This window comes from Pithys albifrons, chromosome 7 (genome assembly GCF_047495875.1).
Source record: "Pithys albifrons albifrons isolate INPA30051 chromosome 7, PitAlb_v1, whole genome shotgun sequence".
Taxonomy (NCBI): domain Eukaryota; kingdom Metazoa; phylum Chordata; class Aves; order Passeriformes; family Thamnophilidae; genus Pithys; species Pithys albifrons.
The window spans coordinates 46,904,677-46,921,786 of record NC_092464.1 but is presented as its reverse complement, the minus strand read 5'-3'; the positions used below and the strand labels follow the sequence as shown (position 1 = coordinate 46,921,786).

At 40.5% G+C, this 17,110-nt stretch overlaps 1 protein-coding gene across 5 annotated transcripts in view; it reads right to left on the bottom strand.

The window, feature by feature from the left end:
* The window catches only part of BMPER (BMP binding endothelial regulator), a 152,368-nt gene that overhangs the window by 73,992 nt on the left and 61,266 nt on the right, over positions 1–17,110 (bottom strand). For all 5 annotated transcript variants that reach the window (XM_071561397.1, XM_071561396.1, XM_071561395.1 and 2 more), the window contains one exon: positions 423–522. In XM_071561397.1, coding sequence (XP_071417498.1) covers positions 423–522 — 100 coding nt within the window. The remainder of the gene's footprint in view (positions 1–422; positions 523–17,110) is intronic.

Here is a 17,110-nt window from a genome sequence, read left to right as displayed (position 1 = left end):
CAGAAGTTTCCTCTGACCTGCGTTTCCTCAAAAGAATGCAAATACCCACTTGAGTAATAATAATATGAGAAGGTGAAGCCTTTCTCTTTTGGCGAGCTTCGAAGGAACATTTCCTCCTGCCTCAACCTTCTTTGTAGAAAAAACAATGAAGGTGGGAAACATCTTTGTATTTGTTCCTCTAAGCAAGCAAACTGCTCTACATTCAAATGGTCTTCTGAAGCTGCTTGCTTAGTACCACACATCACAACCCTACAGCCCAACCCTGAGTACCTGTTCAAAACCTGTAGATTATAAACTCCACTGAGCAACAGAGTCTCCATCACCTCCTAGAATTTACCAGTATTGTGCAATAGCGGTATAAAGATGCTATGTACAAACATATCGTATCAATTACAAAATTCCTAGGAAAAAAATCCACTCACCTAAGCATTTGGGGCAACACTGTCCAGCAGGAATGTGACTGAGGTGCTGGGGACATGAAAGAATGGGACAGACTTCTTGAATACACTGTGTCCTGCCACCCTGAAGGAAAATAGGCTCAGTTAGAAAAAAAAATTAAAGCAAAATATCAAGTAGATGTGCACAAACACACAGAATGGTAACAAGGTCTCTAAAAGCCTTGGCCAAAACTAACAGAAATTTCTGCTGCAACTGTCCTTCAAGATTTTCCACATTGCTTGCAGAAAGGTTGGATTATTCATATTTTTAAAGCTCTTGAACAATGAATGTAATTGCTGAAGAAGCAGTGTCTTGCTATCCTATTTTTTGATGTGGATATGAGAAAACCAGGGAAAATAAAATCATTATCCATGAACCTTTCCGGATGTTCAAAGAGGTTATTGACTAATTTTTTATATTATTCTTCATCTCCTGTGTCATGCCCTTCTAGGCTTGTCTGGGACAGGGATTAAGTGCTGAAGCAAGATGAGAGCAGGTGTTCTTCCACTATGTCCGTGACCTCAGAAACCAAATAAGCCAAAATCACTTAAGAAAGCACATTCTTATTAGCGTCCAAGTTCAACTATGCAAAACCAGAAGGTCTGCTTTCTTCAGAGGACTGAAAACTGAGAGAATATATGAAATTTTGAGAATGAATGAGGAAAAAAAACCAGAAAAGCACAAACTAGACTGGATACATCCTGGTGTATCAATAAGTACCAGAAACAGAGGCAAAGACAAAAGCATAGAATATATGTCTGAGATTAAGTCAGTCAAAAGAGATCTTTGTTCTCATTCTGCTCTGTTGCCTGATTACTTCACCGTGCTTTTAGAATACTGTGTTTCACTCTAGACCCTGTATCAACATGTGCTCCATATGCTCATGAGAGGTCCAGGACGTCAAACTTTAAAAATCAGTCCACCTTTGTCTTAGGAAGGAAAGTCAGCTCTTTTCATCTAGCTGTCTTCCCTTATTTATCACTCAGAGCTGCAGGCTCATCCCAACAATAAGCTTTGTGTTCTTGGATGCTGTGATTGAAGACTTATGAACAGTCTCCTCCCACCTACATGCCTGGATGGCTCTCGGGGCTCCCTGGGGAAAGATGGAAAAAGCTGTTCATTTTGAAGAGCTCTGTGCCTGCAATGATGGTATACCATTCCACTCCTAATGGCCTCAGTGAATCATGTAAAAGCTTTTACATATAGGCAGCCCCACGCAGACACTTACACAGAACAGAACAAGCTGACTGTACCCCCATTCTGTAATAAGTTTTCAGGCACTGAAGTCTACCTGTCCCATGGGGCTACCAAAGCATCCTGAACGCACATGGCTAAGGACTGCTCGTAATTCTTTCTCTGCAGCATGCAGAAACACAGAGTTTATTGTAGACTGAAATGACTGCTCTAAATTAAGGGTCAGACCAGAAACTTGACAAAACGAAATTAATTCTTCACTGATGTTCCTTAGTCTGCTCAGGGAATAGCTCTGTGAGCAGAGACACAGGTGCAGAAGGAAAGAGAAAGAAACAAAGAAGCTCTCTGAAGCAGTGCCGTCTTTCATCCCAGGGAAAAGGGCTTTGAGAAGACAAAGTTCAAACTTCGGTGACAGTCCAGAAAACGAGAAAGTAGGGGCATGGAGGCCTCAGCCAGCCTGGTGACAGGATCAGGGGTATATCCATGGAAGGTAACAAGAAAAGGATAAGATAACTGGAATTGTTCAGCCTGGAAAAGAAAAGGCTTCAGGGTGACCTAATTGTGGCCTTCCAGTACCTGAAGGGAGCCTACAAGAAAGATGGAGACTTAGAAGAGCATGTAGTGAAAGGACAAGGGGGAATAACTTTAAGAAAAGGTTTAGATTGGGTATTAGAAAGAAATTCTTTACTGTGGGGTGCGGTATAGCGCTGGAACGTGTTGCCTGGAGAAACTCTGCTGCCCCATCCCTGGAAGTATTCAAGGCCAGGTCGGATGGGGCCCTGAGCAATTCAGGTCTAGTGATAGGTGTCCTTGCCCATGGCAAGGGGCTTGAAACTAGAGGATTTTTCAGGTCCCTCCCAACCCAAGCTATTCTATGATTCTATGAAGATAACACAATGCTCCCATACAAGGTGAGCATTGGTCCTTTCTTGCAACCTTGCTTCTGCAGTTTCTGAGACCCTGGAGAGTTGCACATTCAACCATATACCATTTGTCAGGTGAAACACCTTGGGCTTGATACTAATCTCACCCTCTCAGATGTTCCAATGCTGCTTTCTCACTGACTCAGAGGAAGATGACCCTGATTTATACCATCACAGCTCAGAGCAAAGTTTGTCCCTTATACTGGAACAGAAATGGGTTATTAATGAATTCTCTTGCAAGTTTCCCCTTGTAGCCTCCAAAGATTCTAGATTTCTTATAGTTTAGGGGTCATGAGTGAGAAAGAAATAACCTCAGAAAAAACCTTATAATTAATTAATGTATTCTGCCTCCTAACTGGATCCTGGATCTTCCCATTCCCTGGCACTCTTTCAATGTCAGAATTCTTCCTGACTTTCTGACTGTTGCTGGCATTCTCTTGCATCACATATTCATATCTTTCAGGTGCTTCATTTTCAGCTCAGGCATTCAGAAAGTTGCTGTTTCCAAATTTGTTTTCAAACCCTCCTTTTTTGTCCCATCAGGAAAACTCTGATTCCTCTTTTCAAGAAAGAAAATGAAAAGGGATTCTCAGTAGACTGCAACACAGAATGACAGATTCGCAGCAATCGCTGGCTATTGCTCTCTCCTTAAGGCGCATGAATTGTGAGTTATCCATGCAGGAATTGTATGGCAAGGGAACTTCTATGGCAAGGGAACTGTCATGGCATAATAGATGTGGGGAATGAGAGAATCCACTAAGACCCACTAAATTCATAGAATCATGGAAACATAGAATCACAGAATGCCCTGCATTGGAAGGGAGCTTATCCTATGGCTCTGCAGAACAACAGTGGAGTTTTGCTTCTCTGACAGACTGAATTAAAGTTTGGGCTTAAAATATTATTGAGATGTTGATTTTGCAGCTTCTTGTACAGGTATCTTTATAAAAACAAAATGCTATAGATAATGAAAAATATTTCTCCACTTTAGTCTTTTGTTTATAGCCCCTTTACTTTTTGTACTGGTCCCTCCTCTGCACAAAAAAAACACCAGTTGTGTCTGTCTTTTTATGCCACTACTCCTCCTGCTTCCAGCTGTAATGCTGCTTTTTTAACACCAAACTATTTTCAAACTATGTTCCTGTCCCAGATAGGCTTTTACAGGCTTGAATATCACACTAGACTGCAAGTTCAAAACCAGCCTGAAACAAATCAACCTGTATCATTTAAAGAAAGAATACTCCTACTTGCCCTACGGAACTTAGAGAAATAACTCACTGGACACTTGCTGAAATGTCAAAACATACACAGTATTTCTATTTTATTAAAAGCCTCAGTCTTCATAGTTGAAGACTTACAAACATCCAGAATACCAGTTTTCAAAGCACCTAGTGTGGCCAGTGCTCTAAATTGTATGGAATAGAACTGTATAGGATAAAACCAGTACAACAAAAGTTCAACAAAAAAATCAGTGGAAAAAAATAACTTTGTAGAGGAAAAAGATTGGCTCTGGATGGCCTAAGCTAGGACGGAAACTGCACAGTAAACAGCTTGCCTCTTCCACCTCCCAATTACATCTACAGCCTTTAGCTCACATTTGCTTGTTGAGCATGATATCTCCCTGGAAGCCAGAATGCTCCAGGCCTGAAGCAACATCTTCCAGTTGCTCCAGTAAAATCAAACCTGAACTGGAAGCTAGCACAGACCAATGAAGTACAGGTGACATCTGCTTCTTGTGAGAAGTGCTATTCAAGAGCTAGGCAAATAAATCCTTGAGTGAGAGTTAACATGGAGCCTTCATCAGGGGATGTTGCTACAGCCCACAGTCTTCTGGAGGGAACAGGATTTGTATGAAATCTGCAGAGTCTACAATGAAAAGATTAACTTTCCACCTTGGAGACAAATAAAAACAATAACTCTTGCTGCCACTTTATATCTGCAATACAAACCAAGCAGAGCTCCTTACTAAAAGCTCTGAGGGTAGTATGGACTGAGGTTCTGTACTGTCTTGGCAGCTTTCTCAAGAGACAGAGGAGAAGAGAGGATGAAATGGCCCTTTCTCATGTTCCCCAAGTAGGCCCATCTTCGAGAAAGACAGATAACGAGTCTTTCCTTAAATGAAAGCATGCAGCTAGTGCAGGCAGCCTTCCATCTAATTCTGCTGTGCTCCTACCTCGACTGTGTTGTTCTTCTGACTTTGCTGGACACACTGCATGAAGGACAGAGTGCAGTTTCTGGATAGGCTACCTACATGCACAGATGCAGCATGTGTGTTAGGACAGGCAGAGAAGAAAATGACTGCAGAAAAATCTGTCTGCTCAAAACTCCCCAAAGGCTGGGAGCCTGCTGTAATTAATCTCCAAAAGCCTTGGGCTTCATCTACCATGAGGGCAGGCTCAGTGACTACAGCCAACAGCTTGTCTTGAGCAGACTTTTAAAGCACTCATGAAATCCCAGGACAGAGGTTTCCATACTCCCAATTTGTGTGCTACTGATAACAAGCATGTCTTAACTTAATAATATTTTATATACATATTATTTAAGGTTAAAGGTTAACGTCAGTATTATCAAACACCATGTTTCTTCTGGGCATCTCATTTTCTATTTGACTTTCAGGTTTTATCTCTGTGCTTCAGTGAAGCTATAAATCATCTAAAAAATATTCCTCCCTAGTTCTGCCTTATGTTCACCTTGTGCCTGAAAGACTCTGCTAATCCTCCAACCAAGGTAAAATTTCCATTGATTTTACAGAATATCTTGTCTAAGTGCTGGCTGGCATTAGGATTCAGTCCACAGTGGACTGAAGGCATTTATTTTTAACTTTCATTCTAGAAGAAGTGTGAAAGGTTTCATTTGCTACTAGTGAGGCTATCCTTACAGGAAAACAAAATAATAAAAAGACATATCAAAATTACATTTCTCTCAACTCCGGAATACATATTCCAGACATTAAGAGCAAGGTCAGACACACACTGTAGACCCAGCAGGGATAGTTGTAAGAACTAAGACAGATGTTCAAGGTTGTCTCCAGCTATGAATAAAGATTTTATGCCACCAGCATGAAGAAAAAACAACTCTGAAAGTTCAAAAGGATCACTACTGAGCAAGTCTGCCCCATGAGAGTGACAAGATTAGCCAAAGACACAACTGTGTGACTGCTTGTCTTCAACCATTCTAGCACAGTGCAAGTAACTACAGTCACCAGGAACATATTATTTCTAACCTTATCGATTTTGTGACATCAACGGCATAAAGGCAATAAAAAGAAATATACTGATAAAGATATAGACATATGATTTGAGATTCAGATAATGAGTATTACCATTCTAGAATAATAAAAGAAAAAATACTAAGGCATTCCAGGACTCCTGTTTCATTATACCACATTGGCTGATGCGTATAGGGCTTTTCATGTGACCTGGATAATGTATTGGCTTGCATACTTGTTGGTCACCAGGAGCTCTGTCTGAGGTATTAACCACCATGTCATGGTAAAGATTTTCACTACCTCCCAAACATGTACTAAATACATAAACCAGGTCAGCAACATGTACTATGCAAACATCTCCAAAACACCCCTGGAACCACATGCTTATAAACCCATACCTGGAGTTTGCAATCAGATTACAGTCCCTGATGTGTCATTTAAGTAGACTTCAGGTACAAAAGGGAGAGGTTACTCTATTTACAATGGGGGTTTAATCTGGAAATAAAATATGTGTTCTCTCCCGTATCAGATGACAGACACTCCAGTTCTTACAAGAATACTGGTGGCAGTATGTGGTGGAGACCCTCTGGGAGTAATTTCACTCCCACACAACAGCTGAGGGTCCCTGAAAGAGCCATGTGAGAGCACCCTGGAAGGGTCACAGGAGGAAGATTTTTAGGAAATGCACAAAGTAGCAAAACAGTTCTCAGCATAAAAAGCAAACAGTGCATCAATCAGTTCACCAAACAGACAGACAGACGAGCCAGAGCTTCCCGCATCCCTGCAGCCTGATCTGTTGTCTAGACTAGGATTTTAAATATGGCTCTTTAGAAGGTATTGGATAAAATTCAGAATGGGAAGATCTTGAGCTACAGTTCAAAACAGCAGGTATTTATACTCCCTTGCATGAGCTAGATTTTTGAACTCTGGATACAGAGATCTCAAACCCTATTTTCTAAGATATCTCTGCTATAGGAAGACTTTAGAAAGTGGTGCTAGTGACAGTATAAAGTAGATGTCCTGAGAACTGCATGTGAAGCAAATGATCTACAGAGCTCACATTCATTTTAATATGGGGTCATAGAGATTAGTGTAGATATAAATAATGATCTTAAATATCTTAAAAATTACCTAAAATCTATACAGATTAGAAATGGTATACTAAAAGATTCTTATTAATAAATCACTAAAGCAAATTCTGGGGCAAAGCAAAGGCACAATTCTTGAAACTATCTCACTGTTTTACCTCAGTCTGGTGCAAAGTCTTTCCTGGACACAGCAAAAGAAGCATAGAGAACTCTGCCTATTTCCAGCAGGTGAGAGTTTGACTCCACCACCTCTCCTTCCATGTGCTCCCTTATGATACCATTAGTTTGGGGTATGGTTTGTGCAATAACAAAGTTTGATTAGTTTGTCTCCAACTAATATAAACTCATGTCCTAGCAAATTGCAAGCACAGTTGAAAAGTGTCACAGTTGAACATCTTGACCTAAAAGCAGGAACCAAAAAGACTCCCTCTTTTGGAAGTTAATGTGTATCTGGTTGTATACAGCTCCTGAGGAATTAATTATATTATTCATTAGTTAGTAATTCAGGATAAAAGGAAGCCTCTAAATTCTGTCATGCTTTCCATCAACCATATTCCATGCATATAGTGACTTGAGTAAGTGCCAAGCCTATCCAGTCTTGCCATCTATTCCACTTCTCAAAAGCCACATTTCCTGGGATTGGTTAGATTAAAAAAATAAATTCTCTCTTTTGTAGAGGTAAGTGGGTTGTTGTTTGTTTGCTGAAATGTTACAGCATCCTTCTAGAGACTGAAATATGCTGTTCTGGGATATAGCCCTCCACTTTGATATCTGATTGTTGGGGAGCTGCTGATCCTGCTTGTTTCAGGTTTCAAAACACGAATTGCAATGCCTCTCCTGTGGGAGGAGGTGGAGGACCAGGATATTTACTGCCTTGGGTGAAAGAGAACATTCTGGAACATGAAATTATGGGTCACACAGTAGCTTTCTTTAAGGTATACACAGGCAGAGAGACTATTCCTACATTTCACAGTTGTTAGAGCACAGAAGGGCTCCTTGGGGAAGGTCACAGAGGACTCTGCTCTCAGCTGGGGGACTCTGTGCAACCAGCACTTGGTCATATTTCTCCAGTCTAAAAGTGTTCTGAAGAAGTGTTGCTGGGGTTATATTGCATCTGGCTTCACAATCCAGCAGAAATCAAACCATTTGCTGACCTAACAGCCTATCTGCAGAGTCAAGCAGCTGAACAGCCAGCAGCCCTCCTCCCTCCAGGGTTTACACCCTGAGCTCTTGGCTCTGTTGAAAGTGAAGTTGTAAATAGTCCTTCTTCACTTGGAAACCTTGAAAGTTTCCTCTTTCAGACCGATTTCCTAAGGAAAGAAAACTTACGCAGGTGGAAATCAGGCACACCTGTAGCTTGTGAACCCCTGATCAGCTCCAGCAACAAATAATCAAGGGATTCCTCTGAAAAAGGTATACAGAGATAAAATAGCAAAATTTAAAATGACATTGAGATTTCAAGGACATTAAGTTCCTACAAATGTGGGGTTTTTTTAAAAATAGACTGCTGAAGAGTAGAAAGTCCCAATTTCTTTCCCAGAAGAGACACCAGAAAGCGTCTTACAGTGTTAGGCACCAGCTGGCCTTTCAGCCAGCAACTCTCTGACCTCCTGCCTTTCCTTCAGTGCTTGTGTTATAGAGGTGCTGAAAAAAAAGACAAATTTTTGCAGTTAGGGCAGATAAGGAATCAAGTGAAACACATTTGTAGAAACAGAGCTTCATTACTTCTGCTCCTAGAATAGTATCTCTATTTCTAACTTAGCAGGGACAGAGGGACATAGAACAGGTCTGTGTCCTGTACCTATTGCAACTTTCCCATGACATGAGGCATTTTTCTTCATGTCTCTCCTGTGTTTGTGTTTGGTTTTATTCCCCTATACCTACAAGGATTCATGATACCTGTGTTCCAGACTGGCCAGCAGCTACCATAAGTGCTGGATGTTTTCAGCCAGAGCACACATATTTGTTCTGCCTTGGGAGCTGTTATTTTATTGATCCTTCTCCTGGATAGTTCAATAGTTGAAGCTTTTCCAGGGTTAGATCTGTTTTCCTCAACAAATCTTTCCTGTAAGCAAAAGTAATGTGTCTCACAAATTATTCTTCATTAGGTACTTTTTAATATCTCTACAGTTACATGCAGAAGGCAGAGTCTTCAATTCTGTAACAGAAGTGCCTATTCCTCCTTCTGCTAGTTGATAAAACAATATCTCTTAACAACTCAGAGATGGCTGTAGTTGCACTGCACCCCAAGCCACCTTTGTGGACTGTTTAATTATCTCAGGCACTATTTCCAGCAACAGACCATCACTTCTCTGAATTTTTTTCTTCTCTTAATATTATCAACTTTATCAACAGCACTTAATGCTATATAGTAGATCAGTTCTTGCTTTCAGCATGCAGCTGATGGGCCAGCATCTCAAATCCAGCTTTTCCTTTCACATCATCTCCATCACTTGCAGCCATTTCACACACTTAATAATTCAACTCTCTTCCTTGCTGCAGGTCTTATATTGTTTGCTGTTGCTGTGCCTTGTATAGTCCATGCTGGGCAGTAGTATCAAAAGGCCTTAGAATTCTGAAATTAAAAAATAGCTCATTATTAATAGACAGCTACTTAACAGAAATGCCACAGTCCCAGATACTACTGCATATATTTTCCACATATCTTGGTGCTTCCTAAAAACAGACATCTTTATACAGACTATATTTCCCACTCTAATCTCCCTGCCAGTTGCTGGGCAGGGCACACTCAAACAGTGCCAAGTCATCTCTCTGCTGCTAAGGAAAACCAGGACAGGGATCTAGCACCATACAGCACACACCACAGCACAATGCCTTTCTTGGAGGTTAGAACATATGCACATGGTAGAAGAGGTGGATTTTAAGGTGTGATGCAGACAAGGACTGTGTCAAAGTCATACAAATCAGTGGGGGTCTTTGCATCAATTTTCATCCACTTTGGATGACAGCACTTTGAACAGAAGTCCCAGAAATTGCACAGGCAATGGTGGAAAATGAGCCAAGATAACCACTTAAGCAGGAATGGGCCAAGAGGGCAGCCTCACACTGCAGAAAGGGGCTCTCCACCACCTTGGGCGTAAAGAGCAGAAGCTTTGTGGGGACAACAGAAGGAAAGCAAAGACATTGGCAAGGAAACAATTCTGGCACGCCACTGCAGGAGAGAGTTCAGCTATTCATGATTAATTTAGCTGTTACACCAGAGGTCTCCAGTGACTATGGGAGCTTTGCTGTGAGCCACATGATTATTTATCTCTCTTCTAAAAAGAACTGTTTCTATGAAAAATTGCAATAAAACATGTTAAACTGGAAACTGTCTGTGGGCAGACAAACTATTAAAAACCACTAACAAGCTTCTTCAGCTTATTCATGTCCTATTTCAGATAATAAGAAAGTTAGGGTTAAATCCAAGGGGCTTTCCTAACTTCAGTTATTAGAAGCAGAGCAGTAGCTCTGTAAAACAGGTCCTGGCTTCTTGTAGCCATGACTTTTCCCCTGAATCAGTTGGAGCCTGCTGTATTTTCATTGGCATCAGGAACACATGAAGCACAGTCCAGTGGGTGTGCAGTTGTGTATACACCACCAGTGCATTTGCATAATATTTCAAAGTTCTAACTCAATACTTGCATAGTAAAAGCCACTGCTACAATGTATTTATATAAATGACACTTGCTTTTCATAAGATAAACTTGCACAAAGGGGTTTTTTTCATTTTTTTCTTTTCTTTTGGTAGAGCTTAAGCTTTGTGATGCCACCTTACAAGTTTTCTGACTATGCTCTACAGTAAATGGTACTCCTATAAACCCCACACTTTGGCAGCTATCAATGACTACCTTCACCCCCACTTCCAATTCCCACATTACAGTGCAGTACTGGCTTCCCTTCTGAGAACAGCTTTTCCTTCTAAACAGTTGGTTTGCAGAGATACAGTTATTAAATCCCTCTGGTGTCCCCAGTGTGTTTCTTGCACACACAGTATACTAGTACCATTGTGGTCCTGAGAGAGGTGACAATTCCGACTCTCACTTCATCATCATTCTTTAAAACACTTGGTCACAAGAAACTCTACAGATGTATCCACACAGCTTTGCGTTAGAGTATTAGTTTTAAATAATTCACCTAAAGTTATCTGCAGGAATAAATTGCAAGACTCGAGTGAATAAAATCTCCAAATTTCCAAATTCTGACATCTGGCATTCAGACACAAAATAAAGGCTTTGTCTTCAATCATGCAGATACTTGTAGACAATATGAATTTCATTTCATTGCATGGTTTGAAACTTCAGTTTTTGGGGTGCAAATTTATAAACAAGCTTATGAATAAAACAAATTAGGGTTGTTCTTGGAAGAGCAAAAAAGTTGTTACCAGGTCAAAACATAGCAGAATAGCTCACATCAAATCAGTATTCCATTCACAAATATGAAGAACAAATCTTCAGTGATTCAGGGCTATGAGGTATGGGAGAGGCTGAGACTTAATCCTTTGACAATTGTTTCCACAATTTGTGGATGAAGTTGCCTCAAGGTCTGCTGATAAAGCACACTGATATCTGCAGAACATCCATGGTAAAACAAATCATACTGCTGGCATAGTAGTAAGGACATTACTTCTAGCTTTTTACAAGACCTTTAGGCATGCACATAGCCTCCTTCAATGTTATCCTCCATGTTCACTGCTGAGGTAACCTCAGGAAATATAGGATTACATACACATTGCTTCCTTAGTGCATCCATCAAAGGTTTTCATTAACAGGAGATCCTGTTTGTCCTAAGCACTTAGCAAAAGAAGTTAAAAATATACTCTAAAATGTTACGTGAGAAAGAGGTAAACTACAATAAAAGATAGGAAACTACAGTTCATTCAGTCAATTTCTTGCAATTAAAGTTTTAGGAAAATTACACTACCGTTATGAAACCATTCCTACAGTGAAATAGTCACAGGGGTAGCTCCAATCTACCTGAAGTTATACAGGATTAGACTCACTGTCAGTCAATGGTACCTATCTATAGTAACATTCCTAATACCATGGTGCACAATTCCACTGCTTTGTACTACCTAGAGCTGTCCACCCCCAGAGATATGCCTTGGCTCGACTCCAGGGCAGGGCACACTCTGACTTGTGCTCAAGTTAAAGTAGCACGTTTTAGTCTTCAGCACAAGCCTGAGCAAGGGTTCCTGCTGAGGAATCTGCAGTTCTCCACAAATAGCCTTGGGAAGCACTTTGATTAGGAATCATTTACAAGTCACAGTTCCTCTACCACTTCCTCCTTCCTCCAGGGGTAATGACTTACAGAAGCAGCAAATACTGACATTTCCCAGTCCTGGCTGGCAAGACTGACAGAAGAATAACAGGTATTTTTCTCTCATTCCTAGCTAACAAACAATCTGCACATGCCTGGGGAGGGGGAGGCTGAAACCCTCAGAAATACATTCTTCCTTCACATCCCTCCATGGACCATGACACACATACAGATCTCCCATGTCTTTTTTCCTATTTTTTTGCAATAAAGTACATATCCAGCTACTGCTGTTACTTTATGAATGAGATCCTGTTGCTAATTAATGGCTTCTCATTGGCAACAAAGCATCTGTAAAATGTTGATGCCCAGATTATAATTTCCTCAGGGACAGCTTCAGCATCACAAAGAATGCACAGCAATAGGGTGCCATTTCAGCACCTCCAGCACACCAGGCCTGGCTATATTTTGGGCAGGCCAGCTCCTTCAGCTCCTGCCTGAAGGCCTGCTGCTGTTCTTGCTCTGGGTCAGCCCCATTACAGCATGGCAACTCATGAGGCACTCACAAAAAGGATAGTCTTATGTGGGAGAAGAACTAGAGTTCCAAAAGTGGAAGAAATTTTACAAGAAATGGGTCTATGAAGATGATGACTGTACGAGCCCAAATGCCCCAAAAATAGAGGTTCACGTGGTTGTTTAATAAAAGTGCGTCATAATACAGCTTCCCTATTCCTATTTCCCTTAGTCATTCCCTATCCAAGTTCCTTCTTCCCATAATCCGCCTAGAGCCTTTTCCCGCCGATCACAGCCTGCCCCTCTGCGATTGGATGTTGTCTTGGTTTCTCACTGGTTTATTCATGCGTTTTCATTGGTTGCTATCCCTGGTTGCTTATTGGTTCTCAAATGTTGCATTCTGTCATGTCATTAGAGTGAATCTCAATCCCTCCATCCACCAATGGGAATTGAGGTTCCACCCTCAGTTCTGGAAAGTTCTACCCCCAAATCGATAAATAACGAGGCTTGTTGTAATAAATGCTCCTTCTGGTTCTGGCATTCCTTGTCTCTGGTCGTCTCTTCCTGCGGCATATCGGGGACTGGGTTAGTGCTGGGCAAGGAGGGAGCCATTCCTCCAGAAATCAGGACAGCATCCTGGGGTCTAATGAACCCCTGTCACAGTCTTATACATAAAATCTTTGCAGGGCCATATATATATGGGCCATGTTCAGCCCATAGCACATGGCCAGCTTCATCCAAAAAGACAGCCAGAGAGGTTGGAAATACCTGTATCTACCTTTGCCATAATATCCTCCTACCCAAAGCACTTCAGAATAGAAGCACAGCCTGAGACAAAGGCACTCCATCATCCTCTTCATAAAGCAGTGCCACAGAGCAATAAAAATGCAAAGAACCATATGAACCATTAGGTTGTCTAGAAAGAAGGAGTATATTTCTAGAGCTTAATAAGGAGGGCATATACTCCAAGAAGAATTTTTCACACCTGAGACTTCTCACCCAAGAAGATCTTTGCATTTTACATTTGAGAAAGTACTTGCATCATATTAACACTAAGAATGGGGGTCACACCACTTGCCACTGGAAATGACAATTACAATGCAATCTTATATTTGGCTTACTGCCTTGTCATCAAAAACCATTACTAGTTCCTAAGAGAGAGAATAAGCAAGGAAATAAATTCTGTTTGGTTGCAAGTGTAGGTATCTCCTTGGCCCTATTAAGTCTCCTTTGTACCTGTCTAATGATGCAAAATGGTCTCAAAATCAGTGTAAAGTGACTCATTAAAGACTCTTATAGGAAACAGAAACATACATTTTTACATGTAGGATTTGCTAAAGTACTGAAAATAAGGAAGTTAATCAGCCAAGAAAATACATTTGAAAAAATGTGAATTACTTATATTGTAACCCTCATCTCATAGGCAGAGAATTTTGATAATTTATTTCTACAAAAGTTCTTGTCTTTTCTCCCTTACTCTTAATTTTATTTAACATGCTCCCAAGATTACAATCCAGAACTCTCTTTTCAGCAAGTTTTCAGCATTTGTTTTGTGTTCTCAGCTGCACACACTTGCATTTATTAACCTTTCTTCTACTTGCTCTGGCCTTGCAGGGTGGTTCTCTGATAATGTGAGAAAGTGTCATTTGAAATTATTCTAAAGCAAAGAATAGCTACACACTTAAATCTATTATTGTAAGAACTTTCATGGCTGCCGTACCTTTCAAAATGATACAATATTTTTTACTATTTAAAAAACAGGCCCATCATATAAAACAGCTGCCATGTTTATTTAGATAAGTGCTCCTCCAGTCTTGTAAAGTGGAGTCTGATGACAGATGCATCTTTAAGGCAAAAATATTAATTCTAGAAATGTCAGCATCTGCTTCTTTTCAGCCTAGCCTTACAGATTCACACATCATTTTTCACTCACAGGGAGAGTTTCTTTTTTTGTCCAGAGAATCTGAAAACATGAGTGTAAATTACTGGTCCCCAGACCTGACGCTTTTATTAGCATGTCACTGGTACTACACGTGTTAGGTTTGGTTCGACACGGAGAGTGCGGGTCTCCACGGTGCACTCCCCATGCAACGGAGAAAGCTTATGCCTCCCTGGCAGGAATTTTCCACCTGTTTCATTTCTGTGAATGGGTATTTCTAAAGTTATGAGATACAGTACAAAAATGCTGTATGTAGTTCCTGGGGTTACTGGAGATTTAAAGAGAATTTAAAAAAAATAAATTTTTAAAAGGCAAAAAACCAACAAACCAAAATTTTCTACTGAATTCAAGGAGGAGTGCAGCCTCCTGGCTCACACAGCTATAATGGCTATTCTATAATTCATTGCCATGTATTTGGTACAGTAATTATTGCTTCTTTATTCATGTACATAGTACTGTTAGTAGATACAGCAGATAAAGCCCTATACTCACTACATACACACCAAGAACAGTTCATACATCTTTACCCTACATCACAGAGGAGCTCTGCAGTACTCACATTGCCTCCCAGAGAAATGCATGCCAGTAGAAAGCATCACTCAAGGAAAATTCTGTACAAACAAGCCATGAACAAATGGCAATTAGAAGGTGTCTGTTAACCATCAGCAATATCAGATAAACCACCTTTCAATTAGTGACCAGTTAGAACAAATCAGAGATGTAAGAATATACTAAAAAGCCCCTGGACAAAACTCACATACATGTCACGAACCTGTGCCACCTGGACCCCACTGACTATCCAAGGCATTCCCATAGCACTGGCAGACATGATGAAGGATTTACCATTGGAGATCCATACCTACCTGGCACAACAACCAGCAGCCAGGTGTGCTATTCAACAGCAGAAAAATGTCTGTGTTGAATAACGAAAAGCAGTCCTACCCCAGCTGGTAGCTGCTCTCCACGGTCAGCTATTTTTGTTTTAGATGATGCTCAGGTTGTTATCCTAAACATTTTTGTGACAGTAAGACCTCTCCAGCATGGCTCACAGAAAGGTGATGACAAATCTTCTTATTTCAACAGCTTGAGCTGGCTAGAGATGAGACATGGCTTCTGGCTTGCCTGCAGGCCACACTGACCCCTAGCATGGCACTGTGCCCAAGTAATACGTCTCAGAAAAAGCAGACCATGAGCGGAGAACTTGATGCTGCCCACATCCATTATAGGTGCTTGTACAAAGTTCTATCACTATATGATTTAACAAATTTTTCCGAGTTTACTTTGGAGTGGGGAAGTGCAGATCTTCTGTAAGAGCAACTAATTTATTTACATAGGTACAAAAATGTGCTGCAGACCTTAAGCATAAACAAAGTTCTTGCCTCAGGAGCCCTATGATCTAAATAGGTAACACAAAGCCAGGGAACAAATGGGAAGCAGCTTAACAGAACTGAAACTGTGACTGTCCTGTAAGCTTTGTGATTTCTTTGTTTGCTTACATGCTTTCTGGAATTTATCCTGCCTTTGCTCCTTGGCAAAAACATATTTTTACAGATGGGGCTAAAAATAGCAATTAGAGAAACAGAGGACTGAAGAAGGTAAATGTTGCCAAGTGAGCCTGCATGAGGTCTCTGCAATTCTGTGTCCAAATTCAACTGATATTAGAGCAGCCATTCCTAAGGGCTCTCTATTTCACTGTCTTCTTTTATTGGCTATGCTTAATATTCCTGAACTCTTAATTACTAGGATCAATTATGCATATAACATAAAAAAAGAAAAAAGATATTATTTTGGTTGACATTAAGTTTGTATTTTTCCAGTCATACCAGGGAGTCTGATTGGCAACACCATTTTGTTTGCAGTTCAAAGGCTCTCCAGGGACTTTATTTTCAAAATATTTTTATGATTTCTTTAGGAGAAAATGTTTTTCCTCTCATGCATTCTCAGATGGCTTGAATAGATCAATTTGAACTTTTTGCAAGTGTGAGCACAAGTCTGTCAAGTCCTGCAGACTTGTAAGTCCTGATAAGAATTGGCAACACGTCATATTTTGAGATTAGACAAAAAGGTTCCTTTCAACTCTGAGACTTCCATTTCTTGCAATAAAATTATTCAGATGGTAACCTGCAAGTGCGAACTGCTTTCCTGGCACTAATTAAGACTTACTGAAAAGGGAAAACAAAGGAATTCTACTTAGAAATCTACTCTGTTTTTCAAGGAAGGATGGCCACCAAATTCCATGTGTCAAGGGGTGTCCTAGGAGAGGCAGCATAGGGCTCCGGATTTGACAGGCATGACAGTTTATTCCTTAGACATTAATGAAGTAGAAAGAGCAAAATAAGGATGAAGGGAAATTCTACTGGGAGCATCCCTGAAAATAGTTCCTATTCAGTAAGTGCATGTACCAGAAGTAAGTGAATTGTCATTAAAGTGAAGACAGAAGAAAATGCATAACTTTAGATAAGGGCTGCAATTTGTGCGTGAGAGACGTTTCCCTCAACTCCTGTTTTAAACAATCTGGAGCAACAGAAATAAATGTAAAGAGAAAGGGATT